A 26,256-nucleotide genomic window follows, 5' to 3' on the forward strand; every position below is an offset into this window, starting at 1 on the left:
CCATTGTCAAACTCCTATATAAGATGATTCACCTTTGAATCAGTTACTCAGGTGTTTTTCGTGCTCCTTCCAGCAATGAAACACTGAATCATCTTCCTGTGTAATGCTTAGGTCACAGATGACTTAAGTATAGCTGTTTTTCTCGAATCTCTCAGGAAGCACCTGACACCACCTGTGCTGAATCGTCCCCTCCCCTCTACAGATCCCAGAGTATTGTTTGTAGGGATTCCGGTAGGGTACGATTGTTATGGGTTCAGGATCTGAGGATACTTCAGGCATCAGGGTTGTGGAATGTAGACTGGAAAACTTCCTTCTTTTTGTTTCTCACTGTCTGTGTTTGTCTTGTGCTCTCTTTGTGTCACCCTTTGTTGTTCTTTGCCCGCCCTGCTTTCTCTGTTTTCGAACATGCACTATCTATCTGCTGGTGGTTTTGCAGTAGGTCACTTAACAAGCTGTCAATTTAACAGCATAACAATGATTTTTACATTAAATTCCTATTTTCAACTGTTTGCATCGGTTCAGAGAAAATGTGAATCTTTTCCGCACAGTAATTTGTCTAGTCTTATCATCATCCATGACCAACCTGTAGTTGTCTGGTGGCTTTGGAAGAGAGAGTCTGAAAATCTCCCTCACTGCGAGAAAGAGGCAAAAGTGGCTTTTTCTTGGCTTTGAGCTCAAAAGAAGAGGACTTGTTTTTGTAGCAATAAGTGATAGTAGTAGGCCCGTGGTGTGTAAACATGCTCTGATATGCAGGCTGGCCCTGGTCGCAGCATACACTGCAAAGGCCATGTGGGCCCATGAGGTTTGCGGTTCAGCTTGACCGATTGTCCCTTTGTTCTGTTTTTCACTCCAATCTTATACCATCAACTTTCATCAGTTCCTCATTCACTACTGTGGCACTGTGGAAATGGTCTTTTATATCACTTGTTTGTAAATGTTACTAACAAGGGCATTTGTTATTTGTCTCTTATTTGATTGAAACTTGTAGCTTCAAAATTTATAAATGGAAACAAAAAGATGCAGTCCTCCTGGCCTAAGACAGTGTTTCTCAACTATATTTTGCCAGCCCCTCCCTAGAAAAGAGAAAAAGTTTCGCGCCCCCCGCCCGTCGATGCACTGAATATAAATAAGATTATTATTGATGAAAATTATTTAAGTATACCTACACATGTATCCTTTTTAACATTAACAACAGAAAAACACAATATAAATCAACTTTCAACAACTGTTATTTATTTTTATCGTGTTTGTACGAGTTATAGCTTAGTCTAAAATGGAAAAAAAAGAAGAAAGTGCACCTAAGTGCCTGAAACTAAAAGAAAATGATGAAAATTATATCTTTATTGCAATTACATTCCACATGACAAAAACAAAGCCCTTTTCCTGGGATCATACTCGCCCCCCCTGGCATCACCTCACGCTCCCCAGGGTGGGTTTGAGAAGCACTGGCCTAAGAGAAGTTATTCTAAAACAGATTATTGAATACATTGCGTTTTTGTTTAAGGCCAATTAACTTGAAGGCAGTGATGTAATATTGTGAGGACGAAGGAGTCTCCAGTTGTCTTATTTTGGTGTTACTCATGAATGCTGCCTTTCATTTTGGCAGTACCAGTGACCTGCTTTACTTCTTTCGTCTCATGCACCCTAAAATAAAAACACAAAACATTACCAGCCAGTAGTTTGATTTTTTAAAGTAGAGAAGCTTGTTGAGAGTCTTCACAGATGCATATTACTGCATGAATGTGAGTGTGATAGTGTAGCTCAGGAATAGTTTGACTGTATTTGCTACTCAGTACAAGATGGCTAATTTAACAATAAACAGAAAATATTGAGGTGGCTTGGTGGTGCACTGATTACTACGTCCGCCTCACAGTTAAGGCACCTGAGTTCGATTCTAGCTGGCTCTGGCCTTCTGTGCTTGTCTCCGGGCACTTCGGCTTCCTCCCAAACTCCAGAAACCATGGTTGTTTGTCTCTGTGTGCCCTGCAATCGGATGGCAATTACTTCAAGGTTTCGCTCGCTTACTGTTCCATAGAAAAGTATGGAAATTATTTTCATGAATATCAGGGTATGGAAAATGAAACTAATTAAAAAAAAAATCATGTTTCAATGACTATTGCAACAGGCCACAAAAATCCATTTTTGTTTTTATTTTTTTTACAATTTTAAGCAATACTCATATTAGAGTGATTCAGAAAAATATTAATATATAATTTAAAACATGTGTCATTATTCCAAATTATTGTTCAGCACTCTTCATGGTTAAATTATATGACCAAACAGACGATTAGAATTTCTGATGAGTAAACATTGAGTAGTCTCTGAGTACCAGGAAAAAAAGTATGGAACTAAAATATGTAAACCAGTAATTCCTAGTTGTGGCAAAATGGCAGCATGTCTGATTCATGTCTTTGATCAGTTGCCAAATTGATGCAGGGCTATTTATCACAATGTTTTTGTCTTCACCTTTTTATAATGAAAAACACACATCTATACTTGAAAATGACACATGTATTCTGATTTGAAAGGAGGAATTATTCCATTGCACACACATGTACATTACACAATATGAAACTAGGAATACATTTTGGATGTCTTTGTTTGGCAGCTGTCACCTCACAATCTTACACATCTCTTTCGTTTAAGTGAGTCACGAGTTCACATGACTAAACAACTTTTACTGCCAACAATGAGCTCAGTGTTTATTTGACTCAAAACCACTGAGTGAGAAAATAGAGAAACAGGAAGAGACAAATCCACAGCTCTTCTGGATTATAAATAACGACAATGGATTGATAGCACATGATTATGGAGCATTTGTCTGGATTCTGTCAGTCTGCTTTATTATTGACCTAAATGTGGTCGGTGCATAGATATAATGCCCTCTGCTGTAACAATGCAGACATAGCAGTCATTTGCAGTCAAAAATGTACATATTTTTGATTTGTTGTCAACTGATATTGAAACTGTGCCCCAGTTTGATCAACTGTTCTCCTTTCCTCCATTTTTATATCATTTTACTCTATCTTCTCAACCCTCAGTCTTGTTGGTCAAGTTGTTTTTTTTTTTTTTTTTTGTGGATGTTTTGATTTGCAAGTTTGGTTACGGTTGTTGTCTACTGTTGTTTCTAGCCCAGGCTACAGTTGAAGATTTCCAGATTCGACCTCATGCCCTTTATGTCCATTCCTACAAAGCCCCCACCTTCTGTGACTACTGTGGGGAGATGTTATGGGGTCTTGTTCGACAGGGGCTCAAATGTGAAGGTTAGACACACACACAGACACCTACAGTACCTAAAGTATTTGAATTAAAACAGGTTTCAATACAGATGCACATAAACACTATTCATTGTTAGACTTTTGGTTCACATTTGCCGGCTTTACATGGACCCTTGGAGTCTGATTATATTGAAACCAAATGTACAAACGAAATGACTGCTCCCTTAGTTTGAATAAAGAGGTGGATTCTGAATTATTGATTCTTCTGATACTTTTAACCCTGTAGTGGCTGGACTAAGACATTTTCAAATAACCCCCCCCCCCCCCCCCCCCCCCAAAAAAAAAAAAAAAAGAAAAAAAAACATGTCAAATTAATTCGATTTATAAACCTACAGTAAATAATAACCTAAAAATGTATTGCTTCCCTTTTATTTTGTGTGTGTTTTTTTCTACAAGTTTCCTGATTATCTTCAGTAGTCCACAATAACTCACAACATGGCCTCCAAAAAATAACATTCCAACATTTAAAAAACTTGCCAGAAATATGTTAAAACTTAAGGGGGGTTTCAGAAAAAAATGCTTTTTCTGGGAGCCATACTTGAAAGTACAAAATCCTCCTCCTATGCCCCCCCACAAAAAAAACCCCAAAAAAACCCAACAACAATTGAATGGTTTTTTTATGCATAACGTATGTACAGCAATTTTAAGAGATGCTTTTTTCTAGATGTTCATTTTCAAGCAAACGCCTAAAATTTAAAACATTCTAAAGTCAGTGTTCCAACCAGATGTGGTGGCCAATTAATAAACCCCCCAATATGTTTTGTGAATTTCAGTTGTATGCAATATTTATATTAATCTTTTTTTGCATATACAGTATTATGTACTGTTCATTATTCAAATAGTTATTAAAAACCTTTTACAAAACTACTTTTAACTTGTTTTTATTAAACTGTTTCATCAGAAAGTGCTAAAGCAATCAAGTACTGTGCTAACTAGATGGATGAACACAATCTGGTTAGATGACTTGTTTACATTGATTTCTGTTTTGCTCCGATTTAATGTAGTGTTGCACAAAAATGGTAAATCGGAATAGAACTTGCCATGTAAATGGCTCACCAGAGATCTTCAGTCTGAATGAATTCAATTAGAATGAAAAGTCTCCATATAAACCCAACAATTGTTAACTTTCTTTCATATATTAGATTCTGAAATTAAATTCACATAACTGGTGACATTCAACATTTAACTGTGGCATTTTGACTTACATGTAATATTTTTCTCAAATCTAACGCTTGATTTTGGTTAAATCTCAGTTTGGATATACACAGCCATCCTTTGTATTTAAATCACCTTATCAGCTGAGCCTTCTTGCGATTTGATTTAGAAATCCCTGCAACTCCACCAGATGTCTTGAGAGTTTAATTGACTGCATGTAAACGCAGCCACTGTAACACCTCTAAAGTTTGTTTGTTTGTGTGTCAGGATGTGGGTTAAATTACCACAAACGCTGCGCCTTTAAGATTCCAAATAACTGTACTGGTGTAAAGAAGAGGAGATTGTCCAATGTCTCGCTGCCAGGACCGTCCCTCTCTGTTCCTCGACCGGTACCTGCAGAGAATGCAGCGGTTGTCTTGGATGAGGTGAGTTTCCTTTAGAAGCTGCATAGCAGAAACTCTAGGCAGTTTTTTTTTTTTTTTTTTTTTTTTTAATAGGAATGATCAAACCCAAAACCATGCTGATGATTTGTGATGTGAATGAGGGGCACTATCTTTCCTCTAATGCATACAATTAAATTATTATTATGATTTCTTCATCTTAAATTGAATGTAAATTAGTTCATCCTTCCACAGAGGAAAGCTATCTTTGTTCCCATCGCTTGCATTCTTTTTCATTAAATGGTTATTAATAAATATCAATTTGTGTTCTTGCCATGTGTTCTGTTCCACACGCACATGCATAAAATGTAATAGAGCTGCATGCAATATTCTGTAGGGCCTTATGAATTAGTTCTGCATAAGCCGCTGTGTTTTCTTTTGTTCTGTTTTGTGAAATATTAAGACATCTTATTTTCTTCATGATAAGGATCAATAACTGCCAAATCTATGCGTTGACTCATTTTGTGGCAAAAATCTCCCTCTACTGATCAGAAGATTTCAAATGGCTTAATTTATTGTGTAGTAAAAGCTGCCAAAGAGTCTTGAATTAATTAGTTTACATTACAGATGAGCTAAGACATGATTTATTTCTTCTCCTTTACAATGTGTTTATACTTTACATTTCCTAACCTGTGCTCCTGCAATTTGCAATTCTTCCATCTTTCCCTTGCTGATACAACCAATACAGCAACAACAGCAGAAGTCCCATCAAGAAGCTGGGAAGCGAATCCTGTCCTGGAGCGGCAGGCCTATCTGGATGGAGAAGATGGTGCTCAGTCGAGTTAAGGTGCCTCACACCTTTGCCATTCACTCCTACACTCGACCCACTATCTGCCAGTTTTGCAAGCGCCTGCTCAAGGGAATCTTTCGTCAGGGAATGCAGTGTAAAGGCAAGCCAGCATATGAACAAAATAGATTTTAGATAATAGATTTTTCCTGGTCTTCTTTGCCATTGACTGCATGTTTTTCTGTTGTCTTCTCCCAGATTGCCGATTTAACTGCCATAAGCGGTGTGCTTCGAAGGTTCCAAGAGACTGTTTGGGTGAGGTGGATTTCAATGGAGGTAAGGTCTATATCACATCCATGTGGTTTGAGCTATTTCACAACGAATTCTCAAATGTACTTGATGTGCCGTACTGTACATTTGTAGAGCCAGCCAGCCCTGGCCCGGAGTCAGACCCGGCTCTGGATACAATGGAAGTGGACAGCGGTGACATGGAATGCAGCGGAGGCTTGGATGACGCTGAGGAACTCTCCACTCCAGAGGAGAGGATGTCCGACATGGATTCTCCCTTTATGGACCGAGAGAAAGATGAGGAACCCATTAAAACGATTAGGTACAGGGATATTATTACAGTAAGATTAGATTTCAGTAAGACCTTTTAGGTGGCACAACCAAAAATATATGATAGGTCTGTGTCTGTGCGGTTACAGTTTTTCTAATGGATCAAATGTATCTTTAAAGGTTATTATTTTAAATGTTTCTAAATAAAAGTCAAAACTTATTTTCTTGAATTAAGCCCTTCTACAAGCAGCAACATCCCATTGATGCGTGTGGTCCAGTCCATCAAACACACCAAGAGGCGGAGTTCCACTGTGGTGAAGGAGGGCTGGATGGTTCATTATACCAGCAGAGACAATTTGGTAAGACTGACAACCTCAAAACCCATTAGACAATGTCTTCTCTGGTTAGCTTGCATGCTGAGTTTTATTTAGTTCTGCACAAAGCAGCACTGAGAGGCTTTTTCTCTCAAGAAATTATTTCAAGTATGAGTAGTCAGCAACGTTTTCGGTGAGATGTATTCTTTTTGCTTGTTTTTCTCACTTGGGTCATGTTCTCCTTGGGACAGAGGAAGAGACACTACTGGCGGCTGGACAGCAAAAGTCTAAGTCTTTTTCAGAACGACACAGGAGCCAAGTTTTACAAAGTAAGCAAGAAATATGTTGGAGAAATTTTCATTATGTTCCACGTTAATCCAAATACAGAGCTTGACATGAGCACATTCTTCTTGAAAGGTAAAGTTTCCTTTTCTTTTCTTTTCATTTCTTTTCTTTGACATTCTTTTAATTTTCTTTCGGTGAACCCAAATTTGAATGATTATTACTCTTGCCTGGGATTGAATTCTTCTTTTATTTGTAATCTAAACATTTGCTTTGTTTGATTTCCCCTTTTGTGCACTCGTTTTTGAAACAAATTATTTTGTTAGAAACTAAAGAACAAATATGTATTAGTGTGCACTGATACATGATGGATGGAAGTATTTTGTGGCATAGTTTGCCATAGAAAATCTTGATTCTGAAAGAAAACAAGGCCTCCAAATCTTTTGTGGTTTGATCATTCATGTTGAACATTTTTGCTCATATTCTCTAAATTATAATTTCAGTCACGTTCCTGCAAGTTGATGAGGATATGCATTTTTTCCTAAAGTATACCTTCAAAGAATTTAGCTTTTACTGGACCTTGCAGTGACACATTGCAGCCATTTTCACAGCCTCAACTGAATATTTACCCTTTAGAAGTTTAGACAGTTTTGTAAATGTTACCGAAGACAGCGGGAAGCTTGGTGACTAAACTGTAACGTGTTTATAAACTGTTTGGAGATCAGTTCTCTGAAATGTTCTATATCTTTAGTCTTTCTTAAAATTGGAGTTATTGGTTTAAAAGTAAAAAATGTGACCAACATTACTAGAGTCATCTTTTCATTAAACTTAAATGATCAAGTAGCCTGTACTACTGTGTATGTGTAATGTATTGTGCCATTGATTAATATTACTTGGTGCAATGATATAAAAGAGACTACTGATTGACGTCCAACAGTATTGATAATTGAACTGTAGCTTTATTTATTTTTTGCGTAAAAGTAATTGCGAGGCACTTCCTGCGCCACACTTGGTCATTACTGGACCACAAGAGCTTAATAACATAGTAATTACCCACTGAGAACTCACTGAGGGAGCTGCAAGATAAACACTTCCACATGTGTGTTGATGGTTGTCTGTCGGCTGTCTGGGATGTTTTTATTTTATTGTTCATGTCACACTATGTTTTAAGATGACTCTTTGTGGTGTGGTGGGAGTTTTGATGCAATAAGATGTTGTGCAGGAAATGTCTGGTGCATGTCTTTGTCAGACAGGTGTTTTTGAGTGAAGTTGTACTGTAGCTTCAATCTCTTTTGCTGAATTTGGTGTCGCTTGCTGTTCTGCAGTCTTGACAAATCTGATGCACAGACGTGTGTTAGCTTGCATCTTCATTAATTAACAACAGGGCACTGAACTTTTCTGAAGAAAATTCTGCCAGCTAATGAATGCTAAAAGTTATTTTTTCACCAGAGTGCCATGAGGTTTACTAACGGACCACATCATTCAGTTCACTTCAGACAACCAAATTAAATGTGTTACATAGGTTAGGGTTAGGGTTAGTTTTGCTTTTACAACATTGACATTGGTAAATCATCATTTTAATACTACAGTATGAACTCTTTATGGTCCATCCACCACATTCACCGAATACAGTATTATGTGTAAAACACGGTCAGGTTTTTTTTGTTTTTTTGTTTGTTTTTGATCTTGGTCAAATGGTGTGCGTTTTTAACAGTATGTGAAATCTCAACATTGGTTAAGATTTCTTCCGTTGTTATGCTGATTTTATCCTATGATTAGCTTAGTTGTCTGGGGCTTCATGCCATCCATGGCTAACAGGTCCTAGATGAGGGACCAGACTAAGCACAGACCATTGACTCTTTATGATGAGTTACAGTCGGATCTGATTTCTCCCTGCCTGCGAATCGATGCAGCTTCCGCTGTGATGCGGACGCTGTACCGGTCTGTAAAGCGAAGCTTTATAGTTATCGTTCAATCTATATTCCTGCACTCACCTATGTTCACGAGCCGTACGTCATGACCGACAGAATGAATACAGAATGACAGAACTGGAAAGAAAGGGAAATCTGGTCTTCACTGCTCAAGTTGCTGCCCCCGCGACCTGACCCCATGTGCCATAACTACCGGTACTTAAATGTGGTGCTCAGCTAGCAGACAAAACAAGTGTGTATTGTATGGTGGTGAAAATTTTCAATCATCCTTTATTAGACAGATATGAAAAGAGCACGTGAATGAAGTGCAACCTTATTGCCAACAAACAAGCTTGTCGAGAAGCAATAGCTAATCAACCTTTTGCTAGGTGAGACAAACTGCAGAAACAGCGCACGCTCTGTGTAATAGTTTTGACCTCGTCTTTCATACACCTAAGCATGCACGTCCCATATCTTCCGATTTGTTTACTGAAGCAGCTTGGACTGGCTGTCAGGGCCCCGAATCATTCTCTTGAAGGTGTGACGTTTTACAAAAAATTATGAAAACAAGACATTTTACAAAAAAACTAGGTGGCTTAAAACGGCTGGATTGTCAAAATGGGTCGAGGTTCAAATCGGCACCATGCGTTTATCCCTAAATGCTTTTTTACTGCAAACTTCACACTAGGGACCTGTATAACACCAACACCCAAGGTTAATGTGAGAATGACACTGAGGCGGACATTGAGCAATTTTTAATTGGAAAAAAAAAAGATTGCCTACCAAACAGTATGACCTGATACTCATGTGAGTCACCCACAAAAAATATTGCAACCCTGTTTGTGTGTGTGTGTGTGTGTGTGTGTGTGTGTGTGTGTGTGTGTGTGTGTGTGTGTGTGTGTGTGTGTTGTACTCCATTGGCAACAAACAGCCAAAAGAAAAATGAGAAATCTTGCGGCGTCCTAATCTCGCAAGATCTCGTCAAACGTGATCTTGTTCTATCCCTAATAGTTATATAAAATCATGACATGGACCGACCCTGATCCTGTAAAATGGTTTAACGGCAAGTTAACCATTAGGTTATTAAGTTAAAATATATGAAATATACAGTATTTTGTAGTATACGAGGACCTACTGCACATGTCATATACTATAGATCTTCTCCAGATCCCGAAGTTGTATATCTTGAGCCTGGTCCTGTAATTTTACTCAAATCTTCTATGCTGTTGCTCATCAGCATGTGGTCACTGTTCTCCCCTCTCTGTGCTTTATACTTCCAATTTGATTAGTCGCGTTTGTGTGGTAGCTCACTTGCCATTTTCCCCATTTGGAAGCCATAACGGCCCTTCGTTTGAAGATGAGACCCCTGTACTTGTGGTTTTCTCTTTTATGGGGTAAAGGGGCTTCTCTCTGTCTACTGGTCGACTCCTGTCACAGTCAAAGGCAGAGTCACCCACTTCCACCCACCCACCCATTCGCTCATCGCACCACCCTTCAAAACGGTAGTTGCAACCTCTTTCGTCTTGGTGGCTAGTGGTAGCGCCAGCGGCTCATGCTCAGATGGAGCCTCTGGCTGGCTCTGCCTTGTAATCAGGGAAACAGAGCGCTTCAGGCCGCCACAGGGCCCGTTCACGTGACCCGGCCCCACTAGCCACAAGCACTTCATCTGATACTCTGTGGTGAGCCACGCGGAAGGGGACAGCGCGTGCCTCTGCAAATGCAGATTGGTTAAACCTCTCTGGGTTTTTTATCATTTGACCCTCCCTCTTCACTTTGATTTGACAGCAAATATGGAGGGGATGGGGGGACTTTTAAAGTTTACCCTGACTCTTGAGTGTTCATAAGAAAGAAAGGGTGAGGAGATGGTAGGATTGGGACAACATTATCACCGCTGAGACTATACCGGATAACTACAAATAATGAGACCCAGTGCAGTGTGTGAGTTTACATCTTTTGTATTGTTTCATTTTGGAAATGTCCTCTTGTACAAGAGAGTGTCTTTTATTTTTTTAATGCACTAATTGAGAAAACAGAACGAAAATATTGCCTTCACAATTCATTGAATGTCATTATGTCCGATTTTCACTTAGTCTTTAAATGTATTTCAAAATTATTTCTATGATGTGATTTTTTTTCAAAGAATAGGTTTTTCTTAAATTTGCTGCTTATAATCTGGACAGCACAACATCTATTTTGTTTATGAGTAATACCCAGTACATATTACAAGTGTTGTTAAGAGATTTATAATGATTTTTTTAAAATTATTATTTAATTAGGATCTAATTAATTGATCTAATTAATCTCATCTAATCTTTTCTGAGAAAAACACTCAACTGGAGTTTTTTATTTATTTTTTCATTCAAAACGTAGATACATTGTGCTATTATGATAAATCAACAGCATATGATACAGCAGCAAAATGTGGCTTTTGGTATTTTCTTTAATGACACGATTGTAACCATTTATTGTTTTGCTGTATTTGAGTCTTGTCCCGTCCAACCTTTAGTTTCAACCTTCAGGAGGAGTGGTGCTGTATTTTTTTGGCATCAATTACCAAATTATGAACTATTAGCTAATTAGCTAATAATTAACTAACATTGAAATAAAACGCAGTTTGTTCTCAAGTTTAGTTTGGGAAAGGGCTTTGCTACGTCTTGTTACATTAGTGTCTTTTTCGCTATTGTTAGGTGCAGCTAGTCGTGGCTGGGTGCTTTGCATTTATGTGTTGGGCCAAACTTGAACTGCTTCCGTTGGTATGCAAGCTTCTTGAAAAGAATGCAGGTCACTCTACCATTATCCGATGTGCTGTCAAGGCATTTTTTAAAGTCAAATTTACCATTCATTGGAGCGACAGCTTTCACAGGCTCCTCCATTTTCACATCTTCAAAATGGGCAGCTTGTGCCGACCTTTCTCTTTCACCCTCAACAGGAGTCTATCACACAACGACAGCCAATCAGTGTCTACGTCAGGGTTTGAGTGACCTGCATTTTCCAACCCCCAATAACTCAAGCTCAAGAAGCTCATTCTACAAAAATGTATCTAATCATCATACAGCAAGCACAAAGTTAGATATTAAAATGAGATGCTTTATAGTCTATAACATTTTTTCCATCTATTGCTCATATTAATTTATGATGCACCAATCGGAGCAGCGCTCCCAGTTTTGTTGTATGTCAGCTATGAAAATAAAGGCATTCACTTTTATTGCAGGAAATCCCTCTGTCTGAGATTCTCCAGGTAGAGCAGTGCAGAGACTACAATAAACTGGCCCAGGGAAGCAACCCACACTGCTTTGAGATTATCACAGCCACCATGGTCTACTATGTCGGGGAGAACAATGACAATCACTACCACAGCCCTGTTCTGGCTGCCTCAGGAGTTGGGATGGAAGTGGCTCAAGGGTGGGAGAAGGCCATCAGACAGGCCCTGATGCCAGTCACACCTCAGCCTAGTGTGGCAAGTGCTGCAGGCCCGGGCAAAGATCATAGTAAGTTTAACCTGCACTTTTGCCAAAGGTGATTCTTTTCATACACAACAATTTTGTTTTCAAAATTTGGAGGGCCAAATCAGTCAAAGGCTTAAATCTCTTTCGCTGCTTATAAATTAGAAGAGGTTTTTGGGGTCATTTTCTTTGTCTAGCTTGAAATCGTCTTATTATGGCAGTAGATCATTCCACATGAAATATATTCTACCAGGATTACAACACCAACCTCATTAAATTATCAGCCCATTATGTTCCCTTGCTTTTTCTATGTCGTCTGCACCAGTGAGTTTCCAAAATCCTCTGTTATGAAACCGTGCATACTTTCACCATTTAGTCACACGTTAGAAAATTGCCAGTTTGTTGCATAAGAAATCGCTTCATCGTGATGATATGTGACTTTGTCCAACTGAGATAAGATTGAAGAAACTATGTTAGAAGAATGTAGCACTGCTTGTCATTACTTAAGAAACCAGTGACCACTGAAAACATCAGTTAACGATGTGTGTTCCCCCTCCAGGAGAACTGTCCATCAGCATATCTGTGTCCAATTGCCAAATTCAAGAGAATGTGGTGAGGATTTCTTCTTTTTTTTTGGTTAACTGCAATACTAACCATGTTGCACAATTTCCATTTAAGCATGCATGCATTCATTCATTCCTTTTGCAAACACGTTGCCAATAGTTGAATGGTGTTTTTTTTTATTAACAGGATATTGCTTCTGTGTACCAAATATTCTCAGATGAAGTGCTGGGATCAGGACAGTTTGGCATTGTATACGGTGGTATGTATGTTATGCGAATTCCAGTAAATGAACATACCATGTAGATATATATACTGTATATTGATCATTTAAAGAATACATATATTTTTACTGATATATGCTATTTGTGGATGATGTAGGTAAACACAGAAAGAGTGGCAGAGATGTCGCCATAAAGGTAATCGATAAAATGAGATTTCCAACCAAGCAAGAGAGTCAGCTGAGGAATGAGGTGGCCATATTGCAGGTGAATGTCTACACTTGCATTCTTCATTCTTTATAAAACTGTTTTAATGCATCCGGCTGTGTGTGTGTGTCTTCTCTATCTTCAGAATCTACATCATCCTGGTATTGTCAACCTGGAGTGCATGTTTGAAACACCAGAACGGGTCTTTGTTGTGATGGAGAAGTTGCATGGTGACATGCTGGAAATGATCCTGTCTAGTGAAAAGAGCAAACTGCCTGAAAGAATCACCAAGTTTTTAGTTACACAGGTTTGTTCCGCAGAAACCATTTTATTCTGCTTTTATGTCATCACGATTCCAGGGTTGAATGCGTATCTTTAAATCAAACGGCAAGAGTCTCAATTGTCGGTTAGAGCACATGAATGGGTGTTTTTTTTTTTCTTCTTTTTTTCCTGCAGTGGTTCTGCAAACACTCTTGCAGTTTGGTGTTTATTGTCTGTCACGGTCTCCTGTCTCTGTATGCTGCCATTTGTTGATGGTTTGTGTTATCCCACTGCACACAAGCCTCTACTCAAGCTCCAGCCCTGTTGATTCTTGTGGTGACCTGATTGTGGGTAATTGTTTATGGGACTAGCCGGCGTGGCATCAGGGCCTCCTCCCTAGCTGTGGATTACTGCGCAGTGGTTTTGTGGCATGATTAGGAGAACAGTGGGCTCCTGGGCCTCAATGAACCCGGATCCTAAACAGAAGCAGCCTCATTAACTGCAGCCCCATTAGCTGTGGCAGGTCTGGCTCTGATGTGGTCAGGAGAACGTTTGTCATTGCCAGTCAGCTCAGAGGAGCCTGGAGCACTGTGGTTTTGGTAGCAAGGCCACAAGACAGTCATGCATGAGGGGCCAGCTCGTGAGTAGAGACGCAATGATGAAATACGATGTTGTGAGGTGGTCAAGATTAAAGTACTCATGGACATTACTTTGCCAATATTTTTTCATATATATATATATATATATATATATATATATATATATATATATATATATATATATATATATATATATATATATATATATAATATAAAATAAGAATAGTAATATAAAGTAGTAAAGCAATATAAGAGTTCAGATTGGATGATACAAAAGGATATAGTCCCTCTGTAAAGGCATTTTCCTCATCTAGGTTTTGAGGCTAATTTTTTTCTTTTTTTTTCTACACTTTGTTTGCCATAGATTCTGGTGGCCTTGCGACATCTGCACTTCAAAAACATAGTCCACTGTGACTTGAAGCCTGAGAATGTGCTGCTGGCCTCTGCAGAACCCTTCCCTCAGGTAAAACACAAAGGGTTTGTGTAAAGCTGGACGTTCAGTCGACCACATCTTAGTGCAAAAAAATATATATTTTCTTTTGACTTCTAGGTAAAGCTGTGTGACTTTGGATTTGCTCGCATCATTGGTGAGAAGTCTTTCCGGCGATCGGTAGTCGGCACTCCAGCTTATCTGGCTCCAGAGGTCCTGCGTAGTAAAGGCTACAATCGCTCGTTAGACATGTGGTCTGTGGGGGTGATAGTGTATGTCAGTTTGAGCGGGACGTTCCCTTTCAATGAGGACGAGGACATCAACGACCAGATTCAGAACGCTGGCTTCATGTATCCTCCTACACCCTGGAAGGACATCTCCGCAGAAGGTAATGGAAAATGCCCCTTCACAGTGGTCAGTGTCAGAATCGTTCTCAGAAACATAGAGCTGTCTTTAACACCTGCGTGTCTAAACTTTGCTGTTGTCAAGTTGATATGACTCACTCTCAAACAAACTAATCAAACAGCAACAGCTTTTTGGGTTTGTTCATGTGCTTTTTATGCACAAGCTGAGCTGAGTTGTGATTGGTTGTAGTCTGAGCCACTGTGATGCGATTTTTAGTTAACAGCAAGTCAAAATGTCCGCCTCCCTGAGATGTATAAAAAGGGTAAGATTTCCTGTAGCTACTTATATCATATTCCACGAAAGCAATATGAATCAAAACACCAGATTCACACAAGTGGCACTGATCAGAATATGCTTTTGTAAAGATTTCTTAACCTTGCTCTCCCTTTTCATGCGTTAATCAAGGAGTGTAAGCTTATGGCATTCATTTATGGGCTTAAAGTGTTTTGTGATGATATAACATTCTAAATATTATTTTTTGTCACAGCCACAGACCTGATCAATAATCTCCTCCAAGTGAAGATGAGGAAGCGGTATAGTGTCGACAAGTGTCTTAGCCATCCTTGGTTGCAGGTGACCTCCATATTAGATATCCACACTGACTTGATATACAGTACAGCCCCAATTCCCAACTTCATTGGAACTGGGGTTATATTTCAATATTTGGGCTGACTAATATGTTTTCCCCTCAGGACTATCAGACATGGTTGGACCTCAGGGACTTTGAGACGCGACGAGGCGAACGCTACATCACCCACGAGAGCGACGACGCACGTTGGGAGGAATATGCAGATGAGCATAGTCTTGTTTACCCCAAACACTTCATCATGGCACCCAATCTGGATGACATGGATGAGGATCCCTAGTGGCATGGGGGACTTTATTCAGGAAGCTCACAGGGGACTTTTTGTATCAAACTATGGGAAGTGTGAGCCCTTCCCCCAAACTTGCTTTTGGAAACAGAGTAAGACTTGTGATGCATGTGAAGCCCCGAGTTTTTGGCACACTGCACTGCTACAAGTCCAAAGCTGTGGATGTGCGCCACTGAAAAAAAACTGTGAGGAGACGAATTTTCTCCTCTTTGCATCATCACATTCCATGGATGTAAGGACAATATTACCAAGATAAACTTGATCATTTCGTTGTTTTCATTTTCATTAATAATATGGCTCTGTTTTTGTCTGTGTGTATGTGTGTGTGTGTTTGCGTGTGCGTGCGTGTGTGAGAGAGGAGGTCAATAGAGATGGAGCTTATGCCAGGAGTAAAGGGCACTTTTGACTAGGGATTTGAGAATTTATCATTTATATACTGTAAGTTCTCATTTCTAATCTGTTTGTGAGACTGTCCTTTGGCATGGAACTGGAACAATCACATACTGTATGTAATTTGTATATTGTTTTAATGTATTTAGTAATTGTGGTAGTGTTTTGCACTATGTTACTTTGAACATTCCGATGGAACAGAAACTCCCATTTGCTGCTACAGAGGGCATGTCTGGTCTCAGTGCACAATGTTCAATGGTGATAATCAGTGAAAAGTAGCTCGAGCTCAGTAATGGCTAATGTGCGCCTGCATTTTCATAATGTGAGCGTAATTTGAACTATTGTCTTAAAAAAAAAAAAAAGAATTTTGGAGCAGTATGAACCCGTAAGCCACTCAGTCAGTACACTCCAATTGAGTTTGAATTCATATGACTTTAAACTGAACTTTGTAGTGATCCGTTTGTGGAATGTGATTTTTTTTTTTTTTTTATCTCTGGTTAAATGAAGAATTACAGAGAGCAAAGTTGAACAAAACTGTCCATTCCATGTAAGTTTATGTATGATGTCTGAATTGTTTCTTTTAGTACAATATTGAAAGGTCCACATATCCCCCTGAGACCCAGCCTATTCATTGTAGTGTACATTTGTTTTTCGGCATGCATCCTTTGACCCATTCAAGCACAACGCTCACTAAGTCCGAGTGTGCTCAGTAGAGGACAAGTTGACCTCTCTTATGATGTCACATGTTTGGGTGGGAACATCACACAATTAACTTTGCTGGGTCTCAAGAAGGTATTGGAGTTAAGTGTACAGCAGTTTGGTTGTTAACGCTGCTGTTGTCATTTGGGAGTACATTCCTGTTTTCCTTCGCTTTTACTTGTCTTTGTTGCCGCTGGATTGGCAGGTGTTTTGTACATTTCTATGCATACCAGAGGAAAATAAAGACCACACTTCTTAACCGAGAAGATTTTTTTTAAGCTGTTAACATCTCAATGCCATGTAATTGACTAATTTGACTTGACAACATAATGAATGAATTACACTTCCCTTCTGCATCATGCATGCAACAGAACGTTCAGACTCCAAACAATCAAATGTTCCAGCGCAAGAAACATCTGGGGTTTTTTTTCCGAAGCCCCAGAAATACGAAATATTTGTGTCATCTGGCCAATAGAACATACCAGGGTGATGTAATATGTCTTCAAAAATACACCCTCTTAGATTTATCATAAAATGTATTAAAAAAAAAAAAGAAATTCACGTCGCAAATAGCATACCCAAGCATAAACAGCCCTCGCTTTCAATTTTGTTGTATTTAATTTGTATCATCGTGACTGTGAGCTAGTCGTAATATTTTCATGTCATAAGTCTCTGAACAGATGGATGCGATTCTGGGCCAGTCTCTCACCGCAAAGGAATAATGACATGGTGAAAGAAATGGACTGCAATGTGGGGGTTTGTGGGGTCTTTGAAATCATTCATGATAAATGCTATCTTGGAACCCCTTCAAGTATCAAATATATACTCAACTGCAGAACTAAGAAATTACAGAGATTCAGACACTTATGATTAATCTGCTTAACGTTTTTATTCGTTTTCTGATGGTTTCTGCACGGAGATACTGGCTGACCACTAAATGCAACAAACTCTGCTAACCACAGACGAGAAGTTGAAAAAAAATGTGCTTTTTCTCTTCAGCGGCAATCCAATACTGCACTGCGCTCCTTTATCTGCTCACTTGAATTCTTTCAAGATGTGAACTTTGCTGGCCAAGTGACCCCATTAACCCCTGTGGGGAAAAGAGTTACTCCACTTAAGACACCCAAAAAGTACTACTTTGACTCAGCTTGCACATTCAACTGAAAACCCCAAATGTCCAACTAAAAATATCTGGTAATTTTCATGCAGTCAAATGTAATGATATATTGGAAGTAAATGGGCCTCTCGAGTGATTTGTAGTAAAGAGGTGTGAACCAAATCCTGGAAGAAATATGAGTGTAATGTCTCCCCCCTCTGGCTGGACACACTTGTTTAACAGTGGCATGCCTTTTTCATATCAATAGCCTAATTGATGTTCGGGCATATTCATTTACGCTATAATGTACATGATCGTCACATGGTTACTTCTTGTATTTTCTTGAAGAAAAAGAACCAGCACACATGCTGTATCTACTAATCATCCTCAACTTGGCCGCAGTTGAGCTGCAAGCTGAAATTGGGTGACAGACAGTGTATTCCTGGACCCTTTTATTTATTTATTTATTTATTTATTTATTTATTTATTTATAAAAGACAGTTTATTGACACCCCCTGACAGTCATGGGGTCCTTACAATTAAAAATACAGTAAAAATAAAATAAAAATAAAATCTTCTGTTCCGATTTGTTTTATTGCTCCAAGAGAGCATTTCAATTTGTTTCGTCACCAGAAAGTGATCGTTTGAAGCGCGACACCACAGTCTTTATCCTGCCACAAGGTGGCAGTGTTGTAAGTTATTTGCCATTGAACCTTATACAATATTGGAATGGCCTCAAAACTGTGAGCTCCTTGACAGGAAATACACAAAAGAGGAATATATGTATGTGTGTGTGCGTATACATGTACACACATACATGCATACATACATATATATATATATATATATATATATATATATATATATATATATATATATATATATATATATATATATATATATATATATATATATATATATATATATATATATATATATATATATATATATATATATATATTCCAATACTGTATAATGTTCAATGGCAAATGTATGTATATATAGGTACACTGCTGCAGTGATTCCTAATCAGTCCCCATTAAGTCATTGCTATCATATGCATGTCAGAAATAACATTTGCTGACGGATCAAAGGTTTGATGTGAAGGTCTTGCCGTATTTGTCGAAGGGCTTTGCCTACATGGTAGCTTCTCGGCAGGTCTCTTGTCAACTCACGGGGAGGTCCGCATGTCACGCGTCCTCATCCGACCCCCTACGCTCCCCTTTCTCCTGCTCCTCCATGTCTTCAGCGTCCCCTCTCGATGCTCCATGCCGGGTATCCAAGGGCTCCAGACCAAACAAGCAAACAAACAGAACAACAGAAAAGCCCATCAGCCAGACAAGGTTGGTCTAAGAGAAATGAGGATAGATCTTGTTTGCTTTCTGGGCTGGTTCCATTTCACTCTGATGGCAGAGGAGGCCTCCTAGGACGCGGCTATCCACGTTTGTGTTTGACTACCAGGGAGATCAAGGTGGTCCTGGGTCCTGACACATCATCTCTCCACCTAATACACAACTGACTGCAGCCTCCACTACAGCGAGTTTTTCATTCTTTTCATCTCGGCGGCGGTGTTGTTATTCCGTCCTGCCTCTGAGAGTGACCACACATTAACAATGCTACTTGTTATGTAATTTTCAAGCCCAGGAAAAAGAAGAAAAAGAAATGCATCACGAATGATAGCTCCCGTTTAAGCTCACACACTTGAGTGCCTATTATTTAGTGTTGGGTTGTTTTCCCAATTTGCATTATTTGCTTGGGTTTGAACACAGCAATCAACATTTGCAGACCACATCTGTCCCCAAACAAATGAATAAGCCAACTTTTATCTCATCCCATTTAAAATGAATTCAAGTCATTCAATTGATTAAATCAAGTTTGATTCTATGTCGTAATTTCGCCAGTGTTCATTGTAACATATATTGTTAGGTAAAGAAAGTTTTTGACAGTGTTTCTGTACATGCATCTTTACGCAGGTTGTAATAGTTTTAAATAAAAGTAGCACCATCTCGATTGTGTCTCTGGAAGCTGTCCAGCACATAGAGCAAGAGTAAGGGTTTGAGGCAGGGAGGGTCCATAACTAATTTTCACGATTGGTCATCATTACCACCGAGCACACAAAATATATACATGTGAGTAGTGTGCTTGTTATTGTTATATGCGCTGTTGCTTGGTATATGTTGAAGTATAATTTCAAATTTTCCCACGTTCAAAATAGTCTTTTTTTTTTTTTAGTCCCAAAATGGCAAGTTTGTTCAACCATCAGCATTAGGGCTGAATGACTTGTATACTTGCTATACAATGAAAAAAAGACTGTCCGTTATATTCTATTTAGAAAAAATCTTCAGATTTTTTTAATTTAATGACAATACTACAATTTGGATTTGATTTGCGTTCCCTCCCATTTTAAACTCAAGTCCAATAATCACAATGTCCATTCAAAAGTATGACCGAAGATTGCTGGTCGTAACGGTAATGAATTAACATTATTTCCCATTCAAAGGGGTCAGAAAGTATCACCTTCATTCTTCTCTTTGCTCATTTTAACTAAAAGATTGCATTTTCATGTAAATGTATGCTTTTTAGTTTGTGATGAAATCTATTTAACTAATACTCCCAAAGCAAAGCTGAATCACTTACAATAATTTTGAGATCAATCATATCAATCCCCAAACTCTACAATGCAGCACTTTGCACACTATTTCTGCCTGTGCTAAATTGCTAACATAGCCATTATCTTGTTTTATGTGTAGATATTCATATTGTTTGGGATACAAATTTGCTTTTCATAACAGTTGGCTCTCCTCCCAAACGCGGTTCTGGCCAGACTTCTATGGAAACTCTACTCTACGCCTAATAACTTATTTTGGGTATTTCCCATTTCTGTGTATGACATTACCAATTAGCATGGTTAGCGTTTGCCTTTGGTAAAAGCGCTATTGATTGTTTATTTGTCAGCAGAGAGGATGCCACTTCGGAGAATGGTTTAGTGGGACCTAAAATATGAAATTCAGCAAAACGTGACGTATGAGCTTTTGGCGATTTGTTTAAAGGTTTATAGTTACCGTAACAACTCCATGATTTTCTGTTAGCCCTTCTATGGCGTTTCGCATACATGTCTTAACTTGTAGCTTTTCGTTGAATGAAATTGCATGGTTTGGTAAAAATATATTGGTGTTTAAAGAGGTCAAATGTTGTTTATAAATATTGTTTGTTTGTTTTTTTTTATTTCTTAAACTTTACATTCATTGTAAATGTCAACAGGACGAGACAAAAACACCCGCTGCCTCTAACTGGATAACTGTTCTAGGAAGAGACGTGCTCTTGTTTCCCCAAATACAGTTTTTGCTTCTTTTTTCTTGACAGCACGTGAGAACCTAAGAATTCTTTAAAAAGGGTGTTCTAACTACTTTAAATGTATTTCAAAATTGCCAAATAGAGATGCAAGTAATGATTAGTTTTAAAAAATCTATAAATCTGTCAATTATTTTGTTGATTAATATACATTCCATTCATAAGATGTTTTAATTTCCACTTTTTGTTCAGTATTTTTAATTTTTTTTAATAAAAAGATTAGAACTTTTTTTTTAAAGTGACAATGCAAATATGGTTTAAATGATTTTGTTGTTGGCCTGGTCCATTGACTAAATTGTCAAAAGTGTTGATCATTGTTTTCCAAAGTAAAAGCAGGTAACTGATTTGCTTTGTCTTCGATACAATGACAGTTATTTTACATTCATCAATAAATCTGAGAATATTTCCTCTCAAAAGATCGAAGTTCTGTGCATTTGAACAATTCTAGGTTTCTAAATGATTAATTGTTAACAATACTCCATTGGATAGATGGAGGATTTGGTAATCGATCAGGTTGCAATTTAAAAAAAAAAAGAAAAACTTTTTACGATACATTGCTCGATGGCATATTGTCACCTCTCAATGGTGGTTTTAAAATCTATAAAACGCTGTTTCACGTAACTTCAGTTTGCATCAGAAGAAAACAATCAGCGAAATGGACCAAGTATACCAAGCCATCAAACCGGAAGAAACAAAAGGAGTTCACACTTGAACACTTTGTATGTTTGTTTTCTACCAAATAATAAATAATGTTTTTTTTTGAATGAAATTGTACTGCACTTTCCTCTGCAGTTGAGACAATAAAAGCTGCATATGAGTCGTAAGAGTTCCGGGCAACGTCACAAAAAGGGTCAAATATCTCCGTGTGTGGCTTGTCGAAGCATCAAATCATTCTTTTGTGTTAGAAGCCAATTAGAGGGGAAACGAACGCTGGGAAAATGCAGATGAGCCGCGTAGGTATATATTTGATTTGCCGACTCCAGCTGTGCCCGGAGAATTCCCCTGACCCATCCTGTGTACCGGTTGCTGTGTGAGGCCGCATGTACCCCTGTTGCAAAGCAGGCAGGCGCAATACGCAACCCCCCACTCTCCTCCTGAAAGGGCTGGTCATTGACCTCTCAGGCAAGTGGCAATATTTGCTCACCTGAAATACACACATCTTGCCAATTGGGGTCGGGGTGGGCCAAGGACTGGGGAAGGAGCCCTTGATGCAGCTGTGGCCCAGAGAAAGAGCCAGACCGGGAAGTTTTGTGGCAGAGGAAGGGCAGGGGGGCTCTCTTGGCGGGGGGCTGTTGAGCAGTGTTAGCCCCATTGTGTCTTGAAGGAGGCAGGGACGGTATTTGTTCGAAGCTGTAGGAGGCTGATGAGGTGCTAATCTGTTGAGTGGCTGAGTCATTGGGCCTCTGTTCCCAATGGCCTGTTAGCTGTCAGGGCCTGTAAAAAGGCGCAATTTACGGGCCCCGCGACCAGCACTGGGCCATCCGTGTCCGCGGGTAAGCAAACACAGATTGGACACTTATGTTGTTGCTCTTATAGGGCAGGTTTTACCACCGGGCTCCTGGGGTGACACGTAGGCAGCCCCCTTTCAGCTCTCTTCATGAGCTGTCAGCTCCCTCCATGCTCCTCAGTAAACACTACAAATTAGCCATCTGCATATGGATGGGCCCTCACCCGTCCGAGAAGGCCCGGCAGAAGATAGGCTCGCCTCTAATGCCGACCTGATATAAATTCTCCGCTATGTGCGCCTAATTTCTGCGCTATGCATACCAAACAAGGATAGCTTTCAGTCAGGCGGGCGCGAGATTTTGTTGTGTGGTCTGCTGAAGCATGACGATAATGAAAGCGCGCCGGTAACTGGCTGTCAAAGACGGGTCAGAGGTAATCCCAAACTTGAATTTCCCATCAGCCTGGAATACAGATAAGACCGCAGCTGATATAAGCCTCACTTGCCCACTGACACGGTGATGGAAAAAGGAAATCGAGCAAAAGCCTCTCTCAGATGTAGAGCTCTGATGTGTGTGCTTGATTTCTCGGGTGGTCTTAGAGATGGCCGCAGCCCAGCACTTTTCAGCAGCATTAACGACAGTGCCATTGCATCGGTTTACATTAAAACCAGTGGCAAAAATACTCGTACTGTACTCAAGTACGAGCACGGCTGCAAACCTTGTGAAAAGTAGAAATACGGACTCAAATCCTTTTCTTGACGGGCACGCCAAGTCATATGGATTAAGCAGCAGCAAAATCCACCCTTTTTTGTCCATCTCAAAATGCGTGCTGTTTGTCACTTTGTGTATACTGAAAATGACATCATGGATGCTTGGCTACTAACAATCACAACGGACAGTAGAAGTGTTTAACCACATTCTGATAGGTAGATATGTTTTTATTCATCATTCCTTTAACGCTCTCTCCTTTCAGATTGATGGTTGGGCTAGCTCGCTGGCAAACCGGCTTCGTGCACGCTCACCATGTGCTGTGCACTAGCTGGTGCGGCAGAAGCAAAAATACCTCAATGGAAACACCTACAAGTCAAAACTGTAATTATGGGTAATCATAATTGTAGAGACATCGCTTTGATTTTGTGAAAATCTAACGGAAACACATCTATAGAGCATATTGATTGGAGATTAGCATGAGGCTAATGCGATTTAGCTGTGCTCGAACGTACATAATGCTACTTACTAGCTGTAACACCCATTGAATACTTTTAAATTGACCTGAGCCTGATTATTGACTGTCATAGATTGCTTTGATGTTTTTAAATTAAACTCGTACATTAAACGTTTTCTTTTCTCAGTGTAATAATTTCATTTTTGTCCATTTTGTCCAGGAAATTAAAGGATTATTGAATTATTGAAGTATATATATATATATATATATATATATATATATATATATATATATATACTTCAATAATTCAATAATTATATACACATATATATATATTCATATTGAATGTTTTTAAATCGACCAATATCGGCTGTGATGGATTACTTTAATATTTTTATGTTAAGATCATGTTTTCCTTATTTAGGGTACTCATTTATGAACTTACATTACCAATTAGTTACTATTTTATGTACATTGTTTGTTGCTAACTGTGATGCCAGCTAAGTATAACATCGTTAGAGATGTTTAACCATTTGGGTCATATAAAAATAATATAAAAAATATGTAGTTAATTAAAATTAAACAATGTGAAATTTAAAATACACAATCTGAAATGTGAATGTCTGATAACATTTTGTGGTTTCACAACACTACATTATTTTTGTGGTCCACCAAATCCTTTTATCATGATGTAAATCAGGGGTGGCCAAGTTCGGTCCTCAAGAGCCACAATCCAGCCTGTTTTCATTGTGTCTCTTCAACTAACACACCTGATTCAAATGATTAGCTCATCAGCATGCTTTGCACAATCCTGATAACGACACTGATTTGACTCAGGTGTGTTGGTTGAAGAGATACATTGAAAACAGTCTGGATTGTGGCTCTTGAGGACCGAACTTGGCCACCCCTGATGTAAATGCTGCCTTGCCTATATAGGTTTTTGAAAAAACTTGCAACACTGGTTCCTCTGAGAATATCTTCCAGGTGGAAGCCAAACTCGGGACCAGTACTGCGTAAAAGACTGAATTGAACTGAAAATCAAATTGGAATTTAAATCATTTCAAATTAATTTTGAAACTCTGAATTGTTACCAAGCCTTAGTTTATATTTTACCAAGTCTCTGCTGCGCTGCCCGTGTTTCTTTCTGCTTCCTAGGCCTCAAGATGTCATTCAGTCAGGAGCGCTATCCCAAAAATGTACCTTGTGGAGGCTGAAAAAGTAACACACCTATTCTAGCAAATTAAGAAGAACAAAGTAGAAACCTGTTTTCTGTAATCTACTAAAGAAGTATTTACTTTGCTTGTCACCACTTAATAGTTAACCAATTTCCTAGCTGTCAGAAAGTTCTATCCTTTGCATCAATTCGGATTAAAAAGCTAATTAATGCAATGTAACTTTCTAATCACCATACAGCTCTCTGACAGCATGGTGGCCTGGGATGAGCAGCATTGGCTCATCACAGATTACGGCATGCAAGGTGTGAAGATGGCGCTGATATTTAGACATGAAGGTTCCCATGGGAGCTTGGCACTTTAATTACCATAGCAGTGCTGCTCTCCTCCCGTTTTAATTGCCGACAGCCTGTGATTAAATGTGTATTGACTCTGCAGTTGGCCCACTAATGAATAACAATGGGCCGATTTGGTGATATTAAATCTTTTTGCCCTAATAAACATCAGACACCTTTTACTTTGAAAGTTCATACCGGCATTTAAAGAAGTTTAAGCCACTGAACTGTTGTTGTTTTAGAAAAAAAAGATATATTTTTTATGTGTTCTTTATAATAAAGCATTGAAAAGATAATAAAAAAAATGATTTTTTAAAATCTCATTGATCTTTTAATATAATACATAATATATCAACATGGACTTTCATTTTTTAAGCTCCAAACATTTAATTTTTTTACGATAACCATCTATCTATCTATCTATCTATCTATCTATCTATCTATCTATCTATCTATCTATCTATCTATCTATCTATCTATCTATCTATCTATCTATCTATCTATCTATCTATCTATCTATCTATCTATCTATCATTTTAAATCGTACCTTTTGGTATTCTACCTTCCCTCTTCTCCCCCTGTGGTCCTATAGATGAACTGTCACCTCATGTGATAAATGGCGGCCGCGGTCAACACGAGAGCCTTTACCATGACAAGGAGACACGTAGTGAATCCGGAGCGCCCTGGATACAGTCAACGTAAAAGCCTACGCAGCGGCATTCCTGGCCACATTCCTCTCAATATCAAAAGGTGTGTATTTGAGGATATCCTTAGTTCGTTTACGCCTGTGTTTGCGCCCTGACCCACTGGGGCCAGTGCAATAACTTTGGACTCCCTCCCACATGCATCTCATTGCACTGACCACTCTCAGTTTTTATTTAGCTGCCCTTGTGTGCCTTCCCAGTCCAGCCGCTTTTCAGATTCATTTCCAGGTAAACAG

At 38.9% G+C, this 26,256-nt stretch overlaps 1 protein-coding gene and 1 long non-coding RNA gene across 2 annotated transcripts in view; one reads left to right on the forward strand and one right to left on the reverse strand.

The window, feature by feature from the left end:
• prkd3 (protein kinase D3) overlaps window positions 1-17,011 on the forward strand; it is a 41,088-nt gene extending 24,077 nt beyond the window's left edge. Inside the window, exons 4-19 of the mRNA XM_088433380.1 lie at window positions 3,132-3,263; window positions 4,701-4,858; window positions 5,562-5,763; window positions 5,859-5,936; window positions 6,024-6,210; window positions 6,394-6,517; window positions 6,724-6,801; window positions 11,876-12,152; window positions 12,667-12,719; window positions 12,858-12,930; window positions 13,050-13,156; window positions 13,242-13,403; window positions 14,321-14,419; window positions 14,507-14,774; window positions 15,279-15,364; window positions 15,484-17,011. Coding sequence (XP_088289506.1) covers window positions 3,132-3,263; window positions 4,701-4,858; window positions 5,562-5,763; window positions 5,859-5,936; window positions 6,024-6,210; window positions 6,394-6,517; window positions 6,724-6,801; window positions 11,876-12,152; window positions 12,667-12,719; window positions 12,858-12,930; window positions 13,050-13,156; window positions 13,242-13,403; window positions 14,321-14,419; window positions 14,507-14,774; window positions 15,279-15,364; window positions 15,484-15,657 — 2,258 coding nt within the window. The 3' untranslated portion in view covers window positions 15,658-17,011. The remainder of the gene's footprint in view (window positions 1-3,131; window positions 3,264-4,700; window positions 4,859-5,561; window positions 5,764-5,858; window positions 5,937-6,023; window positions 6,211-6,393; window positions 6,518-6,723; window positions 6,802-11,875; window positions 12,153-12,666; window positions 12,720-12,857; window positions 12,931-13,049; window positions 13,157-13,241; window positions 13,404-14,320; window positions 14,420-14,506; window positions 14,775-15,278; window positions 15,365-15,483) is intronic.
• LOC148413073 (uncharacterized) lies at window positions 1,367-26,114 on the reverse strand. The gene is made up of 5 exons (XR_015867795.1): window positions 25,965-26,114; window positions 6,011-6,165; window positions 5,504-5,626; window positions 4,718-4,826; window positions 1,367-1,983 (listed from the first exon to the last, which is right to left on the reverse strand). It is a non-coding gene; the product is annotated as an uncharacterized LOC148413073 (long non-coding RNA).
• Window positions 26,115-26,256: the final 142 nt, after the last annotated feature.

This window comes from Hippichthys cyanospilos, chromosome 14, assembly GCF_059441005.1.
Source record: "Hippichthys cyanospilos isolate Australia breed blue-spotted pipefish chromosome 14, RoL_Hcya_1.0, whole genome shotgun sequence".
Classification (NCBI taxonomy): Eukaryota; Metazoa; Chordata; class Actinopteri; order Syngnathiformes; family Syngnathidae; genus Hippichthys; species Hippichthys cyanospilos.